A 20,939-nucleotide genomic window follows, 5' to 3' on the forward strand; every position below is an offset into this window, starting at 1 on the left:
ACGATTTGACGTTAAACACGTGCGATGTTCTGAATGCGATGTTTTTTCAACAGCTGTCAAAAGCAGAGATGCCATTTATACAGATATATCTGTATTATACAGATTTTTACATGCTCATGCAGATTTCATACAGAGTACAGATTTTATACAGATTTCCTCAATTTAATACAGATTTGTACAGATTTCACAAAAAAAAATTAAACTTTTCTGTCTGAGCTATCTTTTAGTGTTTGATTCCAGTGACGAGATAAAAGTCTATCAATCAACGGTCAAATCACAAATTAGTATGGAAATCTGTTGCGAAACCCATTTATATTACAATTCGAAACCAATATTCAACTGATATTCAAGGAAGTTATGGCATCATGAAACTTTACTGTCAAACTGAGAGTTGTATGACCCGATTTGACGTTGCATATTGGGCGTTGAAATTTCATGTAAAATTATGAAGTCAACATATTCAAACTAGATAAATATATGGAATTACAATTCAATTGTTGTGGAGAAAAAAATAAAAAAAAACTATGAAATTTCGTCGTTGAATATTCTTTTTTTGTTTCAATTATAAGAGGTTTTAAGGTTTAATTATAAGAGGTTTTAGGTTTAGGGCCAGAAAAGACCCCTATGTGCGGGGTTGGGGATCGAACCCAGGTGGGCTGCGTGTAAGGCATCGACTAACCGATTATGCTATACCCGTCCTCTTGAATATTATTGTGCGCCCGGAAATGACCAATTGAATCTACCATTCTACAACCACAATCTATTGGAATAACATCTTTTGGCATAATTTTGTTGTGAGAATTTCATTTTATTAGGAAATACAGATTAATACAGATTTTTTATAGAAAGCAATACAGATTTTCTATGAAAATATCTGGCATCTTTGGTCAAAAGTAAAAGATATAATAACGCAGCCAGTGCGGCGATAGTTTACACTGAGAAAACCATTTCCACTGAATTTACCCACATTATCCGTTCGGAATCGAATCCGATGAGCGAAAAATTTTCATTCAAAATTCCATGTGTAATTCGCTGAAAGTCAACAAAAAGGTCTAATTTAGTCAGCATCATCTATTTCTCTAGCTGAAGTTTAAGTTGCCTAACTTCTACACTAACTTACATTCATAAAATGAGCGAAAAATCAATGACATTTATAATGTTACTGTCAATCGGGTTGATCGAGCAACCAGAAACGAGCAGTCGATTAGAATTCATTGCTCATTCCGTCATTTCGATAATGTGGGCAGGATGGCGCAGGCTTTGTTTAATATTTGAAAATGAATCGTTGCAATAAATTATGGGATTACGTTGATAATATATTTAACTTTTGCACCGATGTTTGAAGGCATCAATTTCTTTTCCTCAACGTTCTCAGGTACATGAAACCGATTGTTGGTTTGCGATATATGAATAGCTGTTATGTGCATTCTTTTTAGTTAGTTTTTCGCACGGAACGTTTAAGAAATTCACTATCTGGCCCTATCACTTTGATTGTTTAAATCATACATTTTTGCGTGTTTTAAAAATAAAATGATTTCTTTCAAACTAATTTGCAAGGCTATTTTTGATACTATATTTATTTCAATTTACATTTTTGATTGATATTGCCAATTTTCATTTGTAATTGAGGACATTTGACGCTTTTGTCGTGAGACGATTAAATTAATCACATACCACAACCAAGTCCTGGTATTTTAATTGGTATCTAATTATTTCGTCCGATAAAGATCTTGGCATCATACGTTTCAATTGTTGAAACACCCCTACGAAATAAAAGAAGCAGATCAAATTTTACTTATAAAGCGTGCTCAAACTCTATTCACGGAATAAAACATTGCTCTGTTTTTTTTGTGCGGGATAAAATTGATCTGATTTATAAGAAATAAAACTAATTCTACTCATTTCGACAGTAAACTTAATTGTATGATTAAACAAATAAGATCCTAGATAAATTGAACCAAATAGTAGGATTGAATCAAAATAGACATTGCCGATAACATCAACTCAACTTTGGTTGCCATGTAATAAATAGTTAGTTGGGGGACAGGTATAGGTAAGTCGATGTCTTTCACGTAGCCTGCTTGGGTTCGATTTCCAACCCCGCAGGTCAGAAAGTTTTTTCGGCCTAAAGAGGCGAATGATCTTAAAGTTGAAACCTCTGTTATCGAAACAAAAAAACATTGTTTGTATCCACAATAAAATCAGCCGGAATAAATATTTTTTTTTTCATTTGACATGACCAAAGTTTTGATTCAAATCAAACAGAGAATATTGTATATGTTGAATGAAGAAATTAGATCTGAATAATTATATTCTAGCTAAAAATTATCGTGTTTTATTCACCCCGGTGGCACGATTGTCATCTGCATACAATTGGCCTGAAGCCGAAAATTTTGGTTCTTTGGTTCTAGTTCGCTGTCAATGTGATATTCTCCATTACGCAGATATCCACTTACATTCTAAACACTCGTTCGCGGCGTTTCACTCAACGCATTCCACCGTCATTCCGCACTCTCACCCACTGCTACACACTAACCCAATTATACTCATACTCAATGTGGATATCACATAATTCAGGATACCACATCCTCCCCATCAACAACAGTATTAATGAATATCAGTTATTAACAATTTTAATTACCGAGATATCTTTGCAGTCTGCCTACAGCGAGTTAAGCGTAGTTTTGATTGAGGCAAAACGCGGCTATCTGTCTTATAAGCTGTCAATGCCAGTCTTCAACATCTGCCTCTATTTATACTTCAATCCTTCAACCCCTTCCTGCTTTACCAAAAAAAAAAAAAAAAAACAATTAAAAAACTTCTGCAGAAAACTCGACACTTCAGAACCCAAAATATATTAATTCTTGCAAACGCTTTCTGTAATACTCACAATGGAGGTCAGTATATTGCAAAATCACATAGGGGTCAGTATATTGCAAAATCAGATGGGGTCAGTATATTGCAAAATCACATATAAGTATATGACACAAAATTTGTGTAGCAAATTGGATTACAGAATCTATAGTTGTCCATAATATATGTGAATATGGCACCATCGCGCACAATCAGCTTATGTACATGCTCTAGAAGCACCGAATCAAAACGAGTGCGAATAGCAGCGGGTAAAACTCTTTCCTTCACCCACGTTACTTAAATCCTCAAGCACTTTATAACGCTAGACACTTACAACCAGAAAACAAGTGCTAGACACTCTCTCGCACAAAATGCCTCTGTTGCCATATTCTAATCAATTTATAAATATCACGTGTAATTAACGCATACGGAAGCAGTTTGTACTAGTTTAGTTGTATACGGAATTGGCACATTGTCGCAAAGCTGAATTACCGGTAGCGACACCTGTCAATGAAAAATGGAACCAAGAAAAGGAGGATTCTTCCGAAAATGTTCATATCGGCAGTAGTGATTTGCTACGATTTTTTTGTTTATTCAATAGTACTAATAGATATTAGCATTTTTTAAACAGAAACCAGCGCAATAATGATTTCTCGAGTGCTAGAATGTTTAGCGATCGATTACCGTTTATTTTACACATTTTATTTATTTCCGGGCATTTGAAAAATGGTATTGAACCAATAATAATGCTCAATTCTAAATAAACGTAATTTTTCGCACATTAAATTAAGATCAACATTACCACCTTACTTTTTTTTCCACTTCTACTATGATTTTTTTAATGAATTTGCCCGTTTTTATGGGAAATCGTTAAAAAGGTGAAGTAATCCAAAATTTGCCTACCGATTTGACAGCTCTTGCTGAAGCATCATTTGTATCATCTCTAAACAAGCAGCGCCTCTACATTTCATTGCAGCGTCATTGTGCCAATAAATGTGTGTTTTTCGGTCCCGAAAGTTATTCATAGGACATCAGCTGCTGCTCTATCCCGTTCACATTTGGATCAACCATACGCTTTACAAAGCAGTGTTAACAATTTCTTTTGCTTTTGTCTTGTTTCGCATGTTTCTGAACTCTAAGCTGAACTCAATTCTTTGTGATTGGAATTTTCAAATATTGACCATGAGCTTAACTCGGTGCAATGAACTCTACCTTTGCCATGGGCTCTACCGGCACAATTGTGACAATGAATGTTTGGTAATGAGCTAAACTCTACACAAACTATATTATCATTTTTAATGCATTTATCGTTTTTTTAATGTGCATGTTCATTTTGATTCATTTCAATTTTATATTGGCCATTAGGTTTTTTACCGTGACGTCACAAATGAACAAAAATTCATCCTTGACTGTTCAGCGGTACTGTTTACAAACAAGCTTAAAAAAAAAAATCGAAGAACACATCTCAAACAATCATCTTTACACTTTGCAACTAGTGACTTTCATTTAATAAATCTAAACAACAAACCATATCCAATCGTGAACAAATGATTTGAAACTCTATTTAGGCGATATGGATCGTAAATGGTCTCATTCAAACAAACAAAAACATCTATGTTTACCATCAATACTGCTGAATTGTCAAAATGTCTTCATTTGATTGAGGTTAGCAGTGATGGTAAAAAACCTAATGAGCTAAACTCGGCTCAATCAATTACATGCCTCTGGCAACACTCGAAAAAGCATTGCCTCGGAAACTTTTCTTTAGTTTTTCGACTTCTCATGTTCTTTCTGTTTTTTATATACACTTGATCATACTTACAAATCAATTAATTGCAAATACTCCAGCTGTATTCGCTCATGGCAAAGACATCATATTAACAAGATATCCAGCTCTCACTTTTCCCGAACAAATCATTGGCAAAAACATTTTTTGCGAGCATGGCGCCCTCAGGCGAGTCCGCATCGAATCTCGTACACAGAACTAGGGGAGAGAAATGTCAAATTCGTGCGCGCACTGCAGCAGCACTGCGCACCCATACAATTGACATGATATGTTGAATGTAACACCGTGCGATGGCGTTGCTGAACTGAATATTGATTTCGCTCCAAGCTGACAGGGTCTGCTCATGACAAGATCACCCATTACGCAGATATCCACTTACATTCTAAACACTCGTTCGCGGCGTTTCACTCAACGCATTCCACCGTCATTCCGCACTCTCACCCACTGCTACACACTAACCCAATTATACTCATACTCAATGTGGATATCACATAATTCAGGATACCACAGTCAAATACTGTGTTTAAGCATTTTTCTTCATGCGGTTGCACCAACACAAGGAAACGATTTCGATGGAATATAATCAAACTATAATAAACCACCATTTTTATTTCTTATTCAAAAAGAGGTGAAATTACTTGTTTTATAGAGAATACTAGACTAGAGTTATATTTATATTGGGTTTGAAGAAATTAACTTCTGACCCCCGCGTGGTTTGATTGTATGGTATGAACGTAGCTTAACATATTGTTGACAACAACGCCACCAAAACAAAATGCGTCGGTTTTAGGAACCAGCTTCCATAGCAGAGGAGTGGTTTCATTATTTTAAACATGCTTCATTTCTCTGCGTGTATAATATTATTCATCAAAATCGATATTATCTTCTTCAAAGTACTCCCTATCGACTGCAACACACTTGAGCCAGCGCTTGATCCAATCCTCGAAACATTTTTAATGTTCAGTTTTCGGTATGGCCATCAAAGCCATCTGCGATTTTTTCCATAATCTCATCTCGGGTGCTATTTCAGCACCCACGGAGCGGATTCTTGAGTTGACCGATTAGGAAAAAGTCGCAGGGAGCCAAATCAGGTGAATTCTGTGGTTGCTGAATGGTATTCGTTTCGTTTTTAACCAAATGTTCACGGATAACGATGGCATTGTGTGACGGTCAGCCCACAAACCTGGGGTGGAATCATGTAAGGTGATAAGTGACTATCACCTCCTGGTGATAAAGAGGTGATCACCAGAATGTTGGGAATCACCTTTTACTATCACCATCAGCAGTGATTGAGCCAACTTCACTCCATTTATCACCTGTCAAGAAACGTCAATTTTTCAGGAGTAAAATATGAATGTGGCGTATACCGTTGATATTAGGAGAAGTAACATATGAAAGTGGCGTATACCCATATAGGGGTAGATGGGGGTAAAATGCACCCCCTAAGGAAATGTAGCTATCACCCTCATTCTTGTTTACGTCCGTATCCGCAATACGACGAACGGGTACTTTCGAACGAATACGAATAAGCCATTCTTGTTTTCACTCGAATGAATTCAAACGCGACTCGTTTGCCATAAAATATTCAAAAATCAGTAAACTTCTTAAAATAAATGCTAAGCCTTGATGTAATCAGTCCAATTCATGTGATTAACCATATGCGAAACGCTAGAATGTATGCCATTTTAGTTTCAAACGAAACGTGTATTCGAACATCATTCGTACGAACGAAATGTCCCATTCCCGTTTACGGACGAATAGACGAAATGCCGTGGTTTCGATTCGTCAGTTTACTGTTGCGAATCAACCGTTCGAACACATTGAAAAAAGTTTAACCGATCTCTAACAAAATTATTTTCGAATCTAAAGGTGATTTGTAATCAAATCATAAATTTGTGTTTTGCATAAATCATTTAAAAAGCATAGCAGTATAGTAAAATGCTGTTTTTTCTGAGGAGCCTTTGAATATATGCGAGGTTCAAAGTTTTTACGCATCAATTTTGCATCTATTAAGTACTTTATGGAAAATACGCCATGGGTAAACATGCTTTATTTTATATTAAATGCATGATTTTACCAATGAAATAAATATGTAGGCTATCGAAAACATGACAAAATTGCAAGAAAAATGCAACATATTTTTCGCAGATACTACTGATCGGACTGCTATTTCAAATGCTTTTTTTCACTTTGCACGAAGTTTAATTTGAAAATTTCATTTACCGACTTAATTAAAATTGGTCCTTAGTACGATATTTATTTATTATGTAGCATTCGTCACTTCCTTGATGCTTGGAATCTTCCTAAAAAAAACTACCTGCGCTGCCGATCCTTCTTTTGCACAGGAGTCGCGTACGTACACGTTCGAGTGAAAACAAAAATGGCTTGTTCGCATTCGTTCGAAATCATGTGTTCGTCGTATGGTCGATACGGATGTAAGCAAACATTATGATACAAAATCAGTGAAAAAAAAGTCAAATAACAAATGATATCAAAGATTTTTATTTACAACTCAAACTGTACCAGAACTGATAGTTTAAAGTTGGATGGGCGTTGTTTTTATGCATGTACGATGTTTAAAAGTGTGTTTGATTCGAACGTAAACGGGAATACGAATTTGCTATACTTTCGAACGTATCGCATACGGCCGTAAACAAGAATGAGGGTGTATATCTTAACTATAGAGAATAACACGGAAGAGTTTCATGCATGACTATCTTCCGTAATCATTATTTCTCAAAATTACGTACAAATGCTCGCTGAATACATTGAAAAATACATGAAATATCTTATTTTCTAAAACCTTTAAAAATTGTCTATTGAAATATATGCGGGGCATGACGCCCGATCGTGGAAAACATGAAAAATATACATTTTAAATTACACGAAGTGACGATTATCTGAACATAGAGGTAGGATGATCTTAAACAACGGATAAACATCCATCAAAACAACGAATTAAAGCTCATGACAACCACTGGGCAATATGCACCCTCATAAAGCTTCTTCTTCGTAGTTCCACTGGTACTACGAATATCCACTATGATTAGCAGCAACTAATTGTCCAAAAATATTGCCTTATTTAGTTCAACTCACAAGAAGAAAATTAAGAACGCAGTTTAATCTTTTTTATTCGTTCAGTTGAACGAGACTGATATGTCGTTCACTAAGTCATGGCCATCTAATTGTACTGAAATGATATTCCTTCAAATAATAATTACAACATAAATGAATTGATTCAATTGATAAATACTACCGTTCATTCTATGAATTCTTTGAACTATATAAACTAAGTATATAGTTTATAACTGGTAATTAATTTTGACACAATATCGGTACGAATTTTATTAAAAAAATTATCCTCTCCGACCAATATTGGTAGGTTATGTTTATATCTGGCTTAAAATTCACCTAACAGACAATAATTTATAAAGCCACTTCTCAAAAAATGAAATCACTACTGAAAGTGATAACTAAATTGCTATCACCTCTATTTTGACATAAAGGTGATTAAATCGTGGTGACTATCACCTTACGTAATGCCAACGTTTGATAGTGATGTTAGCCTTTCAGCAGTGGTAACAGAACTTGGTGATTATCACCTTACATGATTCCAAATTTTCAAAAGTGATAATCACTTGGTGATAGTCACCTTACATGATTCCACCCCTGGTCTTTTTCGGCAAATTTCTTCACGCAAACGTCTCAAAACGCCCAAATAATACTCCTAATAGTCAAATTTCGGTCTGCGGTCATATAGGGTAACAGAGGTATTTTTTTAAATTTTGGCCCACTTTGTAAAAATATCTATCAAATGTTGTAATATGACAGATGTGGTAACCTAAAAAATCTAATCGGGTGACTGAGAGCGGTGGTGATTCCGGGAACTTTTTGATCAAGGTAGTATTCGCCTGATCCTTGTGACTTCTGGCAACGACTCTTCGCAGTTTAACCCGTGGCTAAATCAAAGATATATACAAAACAAGTTTTTTTTTCTAAAGGAGAGAGATCAATTAGGTTGATGTGATTTATATTGAATGAAACAGACTTCAACTTTCGAATGGGTCGAAGACGAAATTCATTTGAATTTATTAGTTTAGCCAAGTTACAAATGTATTGCGATTTTCATTCAAACAGCCTTAAATCTAAAACTGACAAATAAACGTCGTTCAACTTTATAAGTTTATTTATTTCTGACGGGAATCACAATAAATACTTTTTACTTTCAGCTATAAATATCACAAAAATACGATACGAAAATAGATTTCATTAATATTCATTATGTGTTTCTATTCGATGGCGAATGTGTTCCTTTTTCGCTGAGATTTGCAACAATCGGCAACATTATTTTGTATTATTGTTTGTACTTTGCAAGTTATTCTTTTGTTTCACCTTTTATACAAACATTACACACTACATTCCTAGACTATTGTTCGACCTTTTGAGAGGGGTTCTGAAAACCTTTGTTATAGACTGTTCCCACAAGAACTACTAAACTAAACTTTACTGGCGGTGTGTGAAACCGAAATTCAAATTCCTCGGCGCGATTGCGGAATCCTGGTTGATTGTGTGTGCCGCAGTGGATGACGTTGGCCCGATTGATGGCCGTTGCTGTTTCCATTGCGCACGAAATGTTTCTCGGAGCGTATCCTTCGCAGCACCTGATCCCGGGATTCGTCGTGTCGAACCACCGTCGTCGGAAGATCCCATTCGACGTCTTCGGCGGAACAGCACGATCGAAACAGATGGCGAAATCCGGCCCGAAATTTGCGGTTCATAAACGCGTACAGAATCGGATTGATGCACGAGTTGGCGGCGCCGAGCCACTGTGCCACCGGAAGGATACCGAAAATGAAGGATTGCACTGCAATGAATGAGAGATGTGATGTTTGGTTTTTATGCTTTTCTACGTATGCCAATTTGTTCGGCAGACGGTGGCTCCCACCTGAATCCTCGTAGATAAGATCTCCAGCAAATTTAACGAAACAGAATATCGCATACAGCGGCAGCCAGGAGAGGGTAAATGTTATGATGACGACAAGTACCATTTTGATTACCTGTAATTTTAAGAGATTGTGAAATCATATAATTTGGTTATTATTACTTGCGCTCATGTTCTTTTTTTTCATTGTTCCTTATACAACAATGTACAGTGCGTTTCCATGGTTCACATCACAATCGGAGGAGTCGCAGTGTACATTATTTCGGCTGATTGAGAAACTATAGCGGAACATAACCAACCTTCACTTTGCTTTGGTTGAAAACTTCGTTCTTCCGGCTGATAATCAGATCGCGAGGAAGTTTCCGATAGGCGACGTTTTTCCAAATGATGACATAGCAAATTGATATCACAATCAGCGGGCCGAGATAGCACAAGAACAGATTTGCAAACAGAAAGTACCAGCTTTCCGATGCCGGTGAGGGCCACAGTTCCGTGCAGATCTGGAAAGGCAACACACGAGATTAGGCATGTTGTGTTTGGGGGGAAAAAGGGTAAATGGATAGGAGCAAAAAATAGACTAAACTCTCTAAAGATTCGTAAACAGAAAACATCCGAGTTGAGTGAAGATACAGTGCAGTCTGTCCAAGTGCGGATGACGATTTGTAGTCAACTTTTTATATGATAATTTTCAAATCTGGCTGGCTAAGATGTTAAGTATGCATTAGTATAATATATCATCTTGGAATATTTGATTTTTTTTCGTCTCAGTCGAGCCATCCACAATCAGACGGAGGAGACTAGCTGGTACTGTTCAAATGACTAACACATCGTAGGAATGCCTTTCAATTGCGTCCAAATGGAATAAGGAATAAGGCTTCATGTGATTGAGCCACGTGCGCTTTGGGCTACTATTCGGGCCGATTTGAATGCATGAAACGTATTAGCTGAAGTGAAAGAAAAGACTAAATTGACTTTGATGGGAACACAATGGAACCAACATTCAAATTGATTTGTTCTGTTACTCAAGCGTTGTACGAATTGTTCCAACAGACGGTTAGTGATTTTTTTTTGTCAGGACGTCGGCATTCGATGCTGCTCGTGTGATGAAGCCGGGCGAAGGATATGTATTTATTTTTGCATATTCATTGGCCTCAGCCAAGTGTCTGTTGTTGGCTAGTCGCTTGAAGTCAAGATCGTTGAGAGAAGAAAGCCTAGCAATTTAGAGGTAATTTCGCATATACGGCGCAAATAACATGCATGATTTGCACAAAGTTAGTTCCAATTCGTGCAGATTCTTGTTTATGTTTTTTTTGCTGTTGGCTATGTAATGTTGGCTATGTATATTTACGAAAAGAGCCTAATCAAAAGGGTCTGAAATCTAATACCGTTTTCATTTATTGATCATAGCAGCCCGAGAGGTGACCCAGAGTCGCCCAAGCAACTTTGAGATGTTTGTTTTAGCAATCTGGGATCGCTCTAGATCGGACTCCAATCGCGTAGTTGACTCTGAAAATTTTCTCGGGTCGCACCTAGCATCCATTCGAGTTTGTTTATTTTTTCTTTTTTTTCATGAGTTGTTGTTCAGGGCGCGTACTACGTGTTCGTTAAGCTACTCAGCTACTATAAGCTACTCAGCAATCAAAAGCTAAATAATTTTTTTCGGCTCATAATAATGCCTTGTTTTTTTGTAAGTTATAGGCGTTACGAAGCGCTATATGCGTTACTTTTCTGTAAATTATAAACGTTACGAAGCGTTACATGCGTTACTTTCATGTAAGTTATAAACGTTACGAAGCGTTACATGCTTTTCTTTTCTGTAAGTTATGAACGTTACGAAGCGTTACATGCGTTACTTTTTTGTAAGTTATAGGCGTTACGAAGCGTTACATGCGTTTCTTTTCTGTAAGTTATAAATGTTATGAAGCGTTACATGCGTTACTTTTTTGTAAGTTATAAACGTTACGAAGCGTTACATGCGTTTCTCTTCTGTAAGTTATAAATGTTACGAAGCGTTACATGCGTTTCTTTTCTGTAAGTTATAAACGTAACGAAGCGTTACATGCGTTTCTTTTTTGTAAGTTATAAACGTTACGAAGCGTTACATGCGTTCCTCTTCTGTAAGTTATATATGTTACGAAGCGTTACATGCGTTTCTTTTCTGTAAGTTATAAACGTTACGAAGCGTTGCTTTTCTGTAAATTAAAAACGTTACGAAGAGTTACATGCGTTTCTTTTCTGTAAGCTATAAACGTTACGAAGCGTTATATGCATTACTTCTCTGTAAGTTATAGGCGTTACTAAGCGCTATATGCGTTACTTTTCTGTAAGTTATAAACGTTACGAAGCGTTACATGCATTACTTCTCTGTAAGTTATAAACGTTACTAAACGCTATATGCGTTACTTTTCTGTAAGTTATAAACGTTACGAAGTGTTACATGCATTACTTCTCTGTACGTTATAGGCGTTACTAAGCGCTATATGCGTTACTTTTCTGTAAGTTATAAACGTTACGAAGCGTTACAAGCGTTTCTTTTCTGTAAGTTATAAACGTTACGAAGCGTTACATGCGTTACTTTTTGTAAATTATAAACGTTACGAAGCGTTACTTGCATTTCTTTTCTGTAAGCTATAAACGTAACGAAGCGTTATATGCGTTACTTCTCTGTAAGTTATAGGCGTTACGAAGCGTTACGTGCGTTTCTTTTCTGTAAGTTATAAACGTTACGAAGCGTTACATGCGTTCCTTTTTTGTAAGGTATAAACGTTACGAAGCGTTACATGCGTTTCTTTTCTGTAAGTTAAAAACTTTACGAAGAGTTACATGCGTTACTTTTCTATAAGCTATAAACGTTACGAAGCGTTACATGCGTTACTTCTATGTAAGTTATAGGCGTTACGAAGCATTACTTGCGTTACTATTTTGTGAGTTATGGCCTTACAAAGCGTTACATGTGTTACTTTTTATGAATTTTAAACATTACGAAGCGTTACTAGTTTATGAGCTTCAAGCGTTACGACGTGTTACATGCATTACTTTTTGTAAGTTTTAGGCGTTACGAAGCGTTACCTTATATAATTTACTGGCGTTCCGAAGCGTTAGTTGTTGTAAGTTACTGGCGTTAGAAACGTGGCATGTGTTACTTTGTATATGCTTTTGGCGTTACAAAAGCGTAACTTTACTTTTTTGAGAATCATAGACGTTACGAATTGTTACATTCGTTATTTTTTAGTAAGTTATAGGCGTTACATGCGTTACTTTCTTTGTAAGTTATAAGCGTTATAAAGTATTACATGCGTTACTTTTTGTGAGTTTTAAAATTACAAAGCGCTACAAGCGTAACTCGTTTGTAAGCCACAAGCGTTACGATGCGTTACTTTTTAGTAAGTTTTAGGCGTTACAAAGCGTTACCTTATGTAAGTTATAGGTGATACGAAGTGTTACTTTTTGTAAGTTACAGGCGTTACGAAACGTAACATGTGTTACTTTTAATTAGTTGTAGACGTTACGATGCGTTACTTTTTTGTAAGTTTTAGGCGTTACGAAGCGTTAGCTCATGTAATTTACAGGCGTTACGAAGCGTTACTTTTTGTAAGTTACAGGCATTACAAAACGTGCCAGTTTACTTGGGCGTTACAAAACGTGACATGTTACTCTGTGTAAATTTTTGGCGTTAGTAAGCGTTACATGTGTAAGTTTTATGTGAGTTGTAGACGTTACGTGCGTTACTTTTTTGTGTTACATGCGTTACTTCTTTGTAAGTTGGAGGCGTTACGAAACCATACATTCTTTACATTAAATAAGTTTTAGGCGTTACGAACCATAACATCAGCTACTCTTTTGTAAGTTAAAAGCGTTACAAATTGTTACATGCGTAAATTTTTTTTGTAAGTTTTTGGTGTTACAATACGTTACATGTATTACATTTTTGAAAAGTACAAGCGTTACGAGACGTTACATTCGTTACTGTTTTGTAAGTTTTGTGTGTCACGAAGCGTAATGTGTTTCTTTTTTATAAGTTATAGGTGCTAAAAAGCGTTAAAAGGGTTTTGGCATCCCAATTTTAACCTATTGAAGAATGCCTTATTTGCAAAATCCACTGGAAATGTCAAAATTATCAAATAATTAGAAATGTTAATGTTATTTCACAAAATTCAACGGTTTCAATATTTTGAGTGTTACCGTCTGTAACTTAAAATGGAACACTTAAAAGAGCATCGAAATGGGTCTCATCCATATCAGTTAATGCATTGAGCAACTGTCTGTAGCAATGTGTCAACAGAAGACTTGGTTTCAAGAGCTACAGCTACGGTATAGAAAGCATTTCGATTCAGTTAAAGTCAGGTGGTATACCAATTAGCAAATGGTGCGGAAAAGTCTCTCCAGGTAACTCTACAAGTTTTACTTTGCCAGTAAACATCCCAACCAGCCATTGCTGCATAATTTGGAGGCTAGAGAAGCATGTTAGATTTCAGAACGAGTGAATTCAGATGAAATTTAGTGACAGTAATCCCATGGTCAGAGAATCTCTTCATACCAAAACAGATACTAGTCATACTCGATGGAAAAATTAATATATTGCTGAAAATGCGTTAAAGGTGGGAGAAACATGCTAATGCACAATTGTTTTTAGCAACTGTTAAACAGAGTATAATTACAAAAAACAGATGTTCTGACTCCTACAAAAGGTGACGCACACGGCCAAATATTGTTAAAGATGGTACGGTTGTTGAAAATGTTGGTATCGAATTCCCTTAGCATAACTCAAAATTTCTATTTGAACAACTGAAACATACCCCCCTCAAAATAGCAATCATTTTCATGAAAAATCTACCTGCGCTAGACTGCCGGGAATCCCGATCGGTTTCAGTGTGAACACAAACAGCCACGGGAGATTTATGCCCAGCGCGACTGTCCAGATAATTGAAACGATCACACGGTACTGCCTACGAGGAAGAAAAGGAAGAGAACGAAATTACCATAAGTAAATAAACAGACCGTATGAATAATGGTTCCCATTTACTAGTCCGGTGGGGCTTCTGCCACGGGTAGATTATCTCACCTGGTTGTAATGGTACCCGAGATGGGAAATGAAATGGCCACGCAGCGTTCGATCGAGATTGCCATCAGCGTGTTGACCGAAGCCGATACCGAGACGCCCTGCAGGTAGGATACGGCTTTGCAGAAGAACACTCCCAGGATCCAGGCTGAAGAGAAAAGGAAATTATGAAAGAAATTTACAATGACACTACCGTTCCGCTGTATAGAGGCACGCACAGTGAGCGTAATTTGTTCGAATGTCAAAAATGATGATGAGTAATGCGATATAGAGGAGAGGCTGTTTGTCAAAAGAGGGGCGATAGTAGGGTGGATTTTGCATATAATTTAAACAATGTAGATTAAAATAATGCAAAAAAAATTAACAGTTGCTCACTCTATTTGAGCACTTCGCCTTTATCTTGAATTGTCACCAGCCGCATTCGATGTCACGTTTCTTTTTGTTATACACTCACGAGAAAATATTAACTTGTTCCCAAATGTTATATAAAATCAATTTAGTAATATGAGCTTCAATATTTCCAGACAGTCGAAAAGCGCAAGCTTTTGATTGTAATATTATTGAAATGCATGCACGAGACATTTCACGGGATGTTGAAAGTAGGAAAATAGAAAAGATGTGGCTAAATAATTATTCAACGAAGAAGTTTGAACTGAAGTAACTGCAGAACGAAATATTCATTTATATATTTATAGTCGCTCCTCTTCCTAAATGTAGCCGGTAATTGGTATCGGAAACACTCAAGCCACACTGCATTCAGTTCCTCAAAGTCGACCTACATCATAACTCTAACTCTAAATCACAGAACTGTGGAGAAGCACACTAGAAGCAGTTGTAAAAATACTGACGACACTGCACAATGTGACATAATGGCTATCCAGATAATTGCCGTCCCATTTCTCTCCATGCTCTTTGGCATATGTGCAAAATGACTCTCGATGGGTCGGGTGGCCCAGAAAGTTTTGATATTTTCGGTTACAAGTTTGATTACATCAATCGGTCGAATAATCTAAACTAATTTTCTAAGAGAACCAGTGTATTTTAGGGCGTTTTAGAGGGCTAATTACACGCTTCAAATTTGATTTTCTCAGAAACGGTGACGAATATAAGAAAATCCAACTTACAATCTCTTGGAAAATTTTAGATTATTCTGTGAATTATTCTGTTTCAGACTGATTCATTAACATTAGCGGTTGGAAAAGTCTTTTTTCTGAATGAAGAATTGCATAACTGAAAACGTCGTCTTTCAATTTGTTCATCGAATATCTCGCCTTAAAAAGCATGGATCAAAAATCTAAATGATGGTTTGAATTTTTAAACACCCTTCACCTTATTGTTTCGAAATCGGAAGTCGAATACGGACAAAATTCCATAGCGGAAATCGGTTAAACCGTCTCTGAAATAATTAGGTAAGTTGAAGTTTATGAGTTTTTGACTACTATTTTCGGTGCTTTCGGAATCAGTAACTAGGAACCGGTATAGTCGACATCGATTCTTTTGGTTAGCAATTAGCATAACTAACAAGCTGAAACAGTTTTGAGCTAAATTTCCGAGTTTTTCTGACCAACCACACCTGCCCAACTGATGAATTAGTGTCATGTATGAAGACACGTTCTAAAACTTGAAATTTTCATACTTATAAGTTTATAATCCCGGAACCGTAAGTCGCATCCGAATAAAATTCGACAGGGTTCACAGTAATTAATCGCTGGTCAGATGGAAAAAACTGGAAGTGTGTTTAAACACTCCCTTTTTATTTTTGATATCATTCTACAGGGTGTCCCATGAAAAATTTCGAATTGAAAAATGCAATAATATAAAAAACGAGGAAAAATTAATGACAATAATTAAATGACACTAAATTGTACTGGAAGACCGGAAAGAGAAAGTGCGCGATGGTTGGGCAAGACTCTGCAGATGAAAAAGGTCTCCTGTCGCTGGATCCTGCACATACTTATAAAAGACTAAGAAGACAAACGGAATTGTACTTCGAGAACATGTTTGGCTGGATTCATTATCATACGTCAAAGAACAAAATGATTACCCGACAATGGACTGTAGTCGTGCATTGAAGCGACACAAGTGCCTGGAAAGAAGACTTCACTTTGTTCACACCCTCAAACTATTATCCTTTCCCAACCCTCAAGTCATCTCTGGGAAATCAATGAAATTTTAGACCACTACTTCCGGAACCTCAAAACGAAACCAGTATAGCCAATGTAAGTTTGTATGGCCATCAACTAATATGACCTACAAATTTGGAAGACGTTTTCCTATCTATGCAATATTGGACCACTGCTCTAGAAATGGACATTTATGAGGTCTTAGACATGTGCGACTGAAATGGTATGACAGTAAACGTCAAGGAATGTAATACAATAACCTTCTCTCGGTCACAGTCATAAATTTTATTTAAATACTTAATTATGATAGTTCCAGTGGAAAAGATTAAAGTGCCTGTTAAAAACGTCTGTAAAAGGTGCACCGAAAATCATGTACATAAGCACTCTTCAGTATTATTTTTTATCTGAGGGCCCCTCCCGAAACGAAATCCTGGGTAAGGGCATGTTTCAGTCCTACGTGTAGCATGCTAAGAGTAAATTGTTGCTGGGCAGCAAGACAAAAAGCGCTATAAAATTAGTATGCTCTGACCTTGTGTCATGCGAGTTTGAATGAAATTCCATATTATGTCGTTAATTAATATAAGATGAACTCAATTAATAATGAATTAATAAATATAATGAATGTATTAATAAATATAACTGCCACTTGAACACAAGCAGGGCGAAGAAAAGGTTGGAATAAATGGATTTTCTGCCTATTCCTGGTAGCTCATCCAAAGAATAGTGTTCCCCAAACTTGACGGTTTTAACACTGGCATGATGAATTCCAAACCGCTTCGCCAATTTTCACCATGTGTCCAGAACCTTAATTTTCACTTCCTTTTCAATACGCGACATTTTGAAAATGCAGAATTTCAACCGCACAAACAAGTAAACAAACGAAAGCTGACAGCCAAACGCACAGCATGCTGTGATCTGAGCATAAAAAACCATCACAAATACACGCGTACAACACAAATGTATGTGGATAGCTTATTTTCGATACACTCCCTAAGCTGACTCTTATGCAGTTGCGGAATTAAAAGTGTGACGATTGATTGAACTGTTTGGTTGAAAATATTGATTATTAGAAACTTTGGTTGCCTTGTTCCACATCAATGGCTCGAACAACCCCATGGGGCTGATCCTTGTAATTTTTTTCAATAGGGATTTCAAATTTTGACAGCAACTTTTTGCTCACACACTAATATTAGTACGAATCAGAGATGCCAGATATTTTCATAGAAAATCTGTATTGCTATGTATAAAAAATATGTATTAATCTGTATTCACTACTAAAATGAAATTCTTACAACAAAATGATGCCAAAAGATGATATTCCAATAGATTGTGGTTGTAGGATGGTAGATTCAATCAGTCATTGCTGCGCTCACAAGAATATTCAACGATGAAATTTCATAGTTCTTTTCAATTTTTTTTATTCACAACAATTGAATTGTAATTCCATATATTTATCTAGTTTGAAATTGTTGACTTCATAATTTGACATGAAATTACAACGCCCAATATGTCAAGTCGGGTCATACAACTCTCAGTTCGACAGTAAAATTTTATGATACCATTTCTTCCTTGAATATCAATTCAAATTGGTTTCAAACTGTGTTGGTGATTACCGAAAATTTGACAGAAGCTGCTCGATATTTTTCTATATTGTATACAACATTTTCAATCCGATAGAAGATGCTACAAGATCTCGTGTCTCTCAATACATGAACCGTGCGAGAATTTTTCTACATTTCTTTGCTCCACCTAATATTTCACGGCCCCTAAAAAAAATATAGTCTGATAATTATCGTTGCAGGCTGGAATTTACCAAGAGAGAATCGCAAGTTGACAATTATCGCAGAAAATCGAATCGATGATTCGACTTGATGATTCTCATACTATGTTGCAATATTTAAAAACCTTTGTGTGGAGCATTCACATACATTTTCATAGACACAACTTATACAAAGGTTATATGCACAAAAAAAGTTTTGCTAAGAGTAAAGCGTCAAATATAAAATTAGTTCGGTAAATCGTAAAAGGAAAAGTAAACAAAGAGAAAGTGTCATTTGCATTTAAACCCGTTTGTCGTGGGACGGTCGAAATGATTCTATCGCAGTTATTCACTGCCCATGTAGAATCTGATCGCGAGACGAGAATAAGCGACCGTTTGTTGCTTCAGAGAGAATTTCCACAGCAGCGAGCTAACCTTTGATTCTCAGACAGGTCATCGGGAGAAATTCGCTCTCGCACTTGTGTCTATTCTATGTTAAATGAACCATGTCGGATTTTTGTTGCTGCGATGATATTCGTCTCTTTTTGATGGCACTGATTGAATCATGTGAAGAGTTGCTAGTGAGCGTTCTTTGATACGATAAAAGCTATCCTTGGTTTCAAATTATAATACAAATGGATTTCACAACTGATTTCCATATTAATTTGTTATTTGTCCGTTGATTGAAAGACTTTTATTTCATCACTGGAATCAAATACTAAAACATAGCTCAGACAGAAAAGTTGAATTTTTTCGTTTTTACTTTTTGTGAGATCTGTATAAATCTGTATTAAATTGAGGAAATCTGAACCAAATCTGTATTCTGTATTAAATCTGTATGAGCATGTAAAAATCTGTATAATACAGATAATCTGTATAAATGGCATCTCTGGTACGAATGCCATATACCGTGCACATCAGGGATGCCAGGTTAAATTTTTAAGCAGGTTTTAAAAAGTTTGTGCCAATAAATTGTTGCCATTGTGACATTATCGTATTTTATCGTGCAAAAGTGAAAGTTAAATGCTCTAAAAATGTAAATTTCAAACATGTCCATTTAACATTTAATAATAAGTACACTCTTTAAATATCTGCGGCGTTAATCAGGAATCTGTAAATTCAGGTATAAATCTGCATAAGTGGTATCACTAGTTTCCATATACTGGACTTATTTGTATGTGTGTACTGCGGGCAATGGGCTGTGCAAATATTTTTTTCGCAGGAATCTATTCTAGTTTGAAATACGCAATAACAATTTTGCTTTCATATTCCGAAACCAAAATTCGAATTCAAACCCAATGAAATTATTTTAATTATTTCAATTTTTATTTTGCACGTTTGAGCTTGAGTAATTGCTTTCTTCCCGAGTTACATACACTAATATGGCTAGACTCTCTCAACACCTTATAAATTATACTTTTATTGGGGGTGAAATAAAGCCATTTCGTTTGATGATCATAAATACAATTAGTTGAAAACGTTTGACTGTTGTCGGTCTTCTAATCTGATTTTTTTTCGTCTACTCACAAAAGGTCGTCCGTTTAATATCCCGTCACTGTTAGAAAAACGCAAAACTATTTAAACGACTTTCCATCAGAGCTCAGACATTCTCTGGAACGGTTGTTGTAATTTGATTTGATGTTAAAATTAGAGGAGCACAGGCAAAGCTGTAAAATGTTTGTTGGAATTCCAATCGAAACTTTGGTCAAATCAATAAAATGGGTTTTCAATGCCCAAAATTTTCCAGACGCCACCCATTTCATGTCAGCTCTGTGCCTTTACTTATCACCCAACTGTAGACAATTAGCCAATAAAAATGTTACAGCAAAATTAGGCAATCACAATATTCCATTGGTGACATAAATCCCATCGCTCACGTTGGTGCTATGTGCCATCTTTGAAGTGCTCTCAGCAAAAGTGGGTCGTATTTTTTTTTATTAGGGAATGGATTGATCGATTCGGAATATTTGAAGTGGTTTCAGTACGGACGTCTATCTAATGACAAACCTAAATAAATATTGAAGGAATTCTTCGCTTGATCGTTCTGCCAGAGGCACAGCAATCGATGGTGAGAAAGTACTGAGTTAGCACGTGTCACACCTTCTTCTGTTGGACTTAATTGGATGGAATTGGTTCTGACTGTGAGTGGTATTAAATTTAATTTTTAATCCGATTGGCAATATATTTCATGGCACTTACCGGGATATAGATTCCCTATCAGGGTGAACGGCAAACATATAAAATTGACTAATAAATCAGCGTACGCCAGATTCACGATGAAACGATTTGTCGGCGAGCGCATCATGGTACTCTTCTTCACCACAATCACGACCGAGATGTTCCCCAGCAGACCGACGATGAAGATCAACGAATAGGCCACGCTAGAAATGGAACGGACGAAAGCGAGAAGACATTTT

The 20,939-nt window shown here is 36.3% G+C and overlaps 1 protein-coding gene across 1 annotated transcript in view; it reads right to left on the bottom strand.

Moving 5' to 3' along the window:
* Positions 1-8,809: 8,809 nt before the first annotated feature.
* Positions 8,810-20,939, bottom strand: part of LOC131430879 (neuropeptide SIFamide receptor-like) — a 67,723-nt gene continuing 55,593 nt past the window's right edge. Inside the window, exons 3-8 of the mRNA XM_058596125.1 lie at positions 20,722-20,903; positions 14,644-14,788; positions 14,416-14,527; positions 9,881-10,081; positions 9,585-9,696; positions 8,810-9,503 (exon numbers count right to left, since the gene is read on the bottom strand). Of these exons, the coding sequence (XP_058452108.1) occupies positions 9,169-9,503; positions 9,585-9,696; positions 9,881-10,081; positions 14,416-14,527; positions 14,644-14,788; positions 20,722-20,903 (1,087 nt within the window). The 3' untranslated portion in view covers positions 8,810-9,168. The remainder of the gene's footprint in view (positions 9,504-9,584; positions 9,697-9,880; positions 10,082-14,415; positions 14,528-14,643; positions 14,789-20,721; positions 20,904-20,939) is intronic.

This window comes from Malaya genurostris, chromosome 2, assembly GCF_030247185.1.
Source record: "Malaya genurostris strain Urasoe2022 chromosome 2, Malgen_1.1, whole genome shotgun sequence".
NCBI classification, from domain to species: domain Eukaryota; kingdom Metazoa; phylum Arthropoda; class Insecta; order Diptera; family Culicidae; genus Malaya; species Malaya genurostris.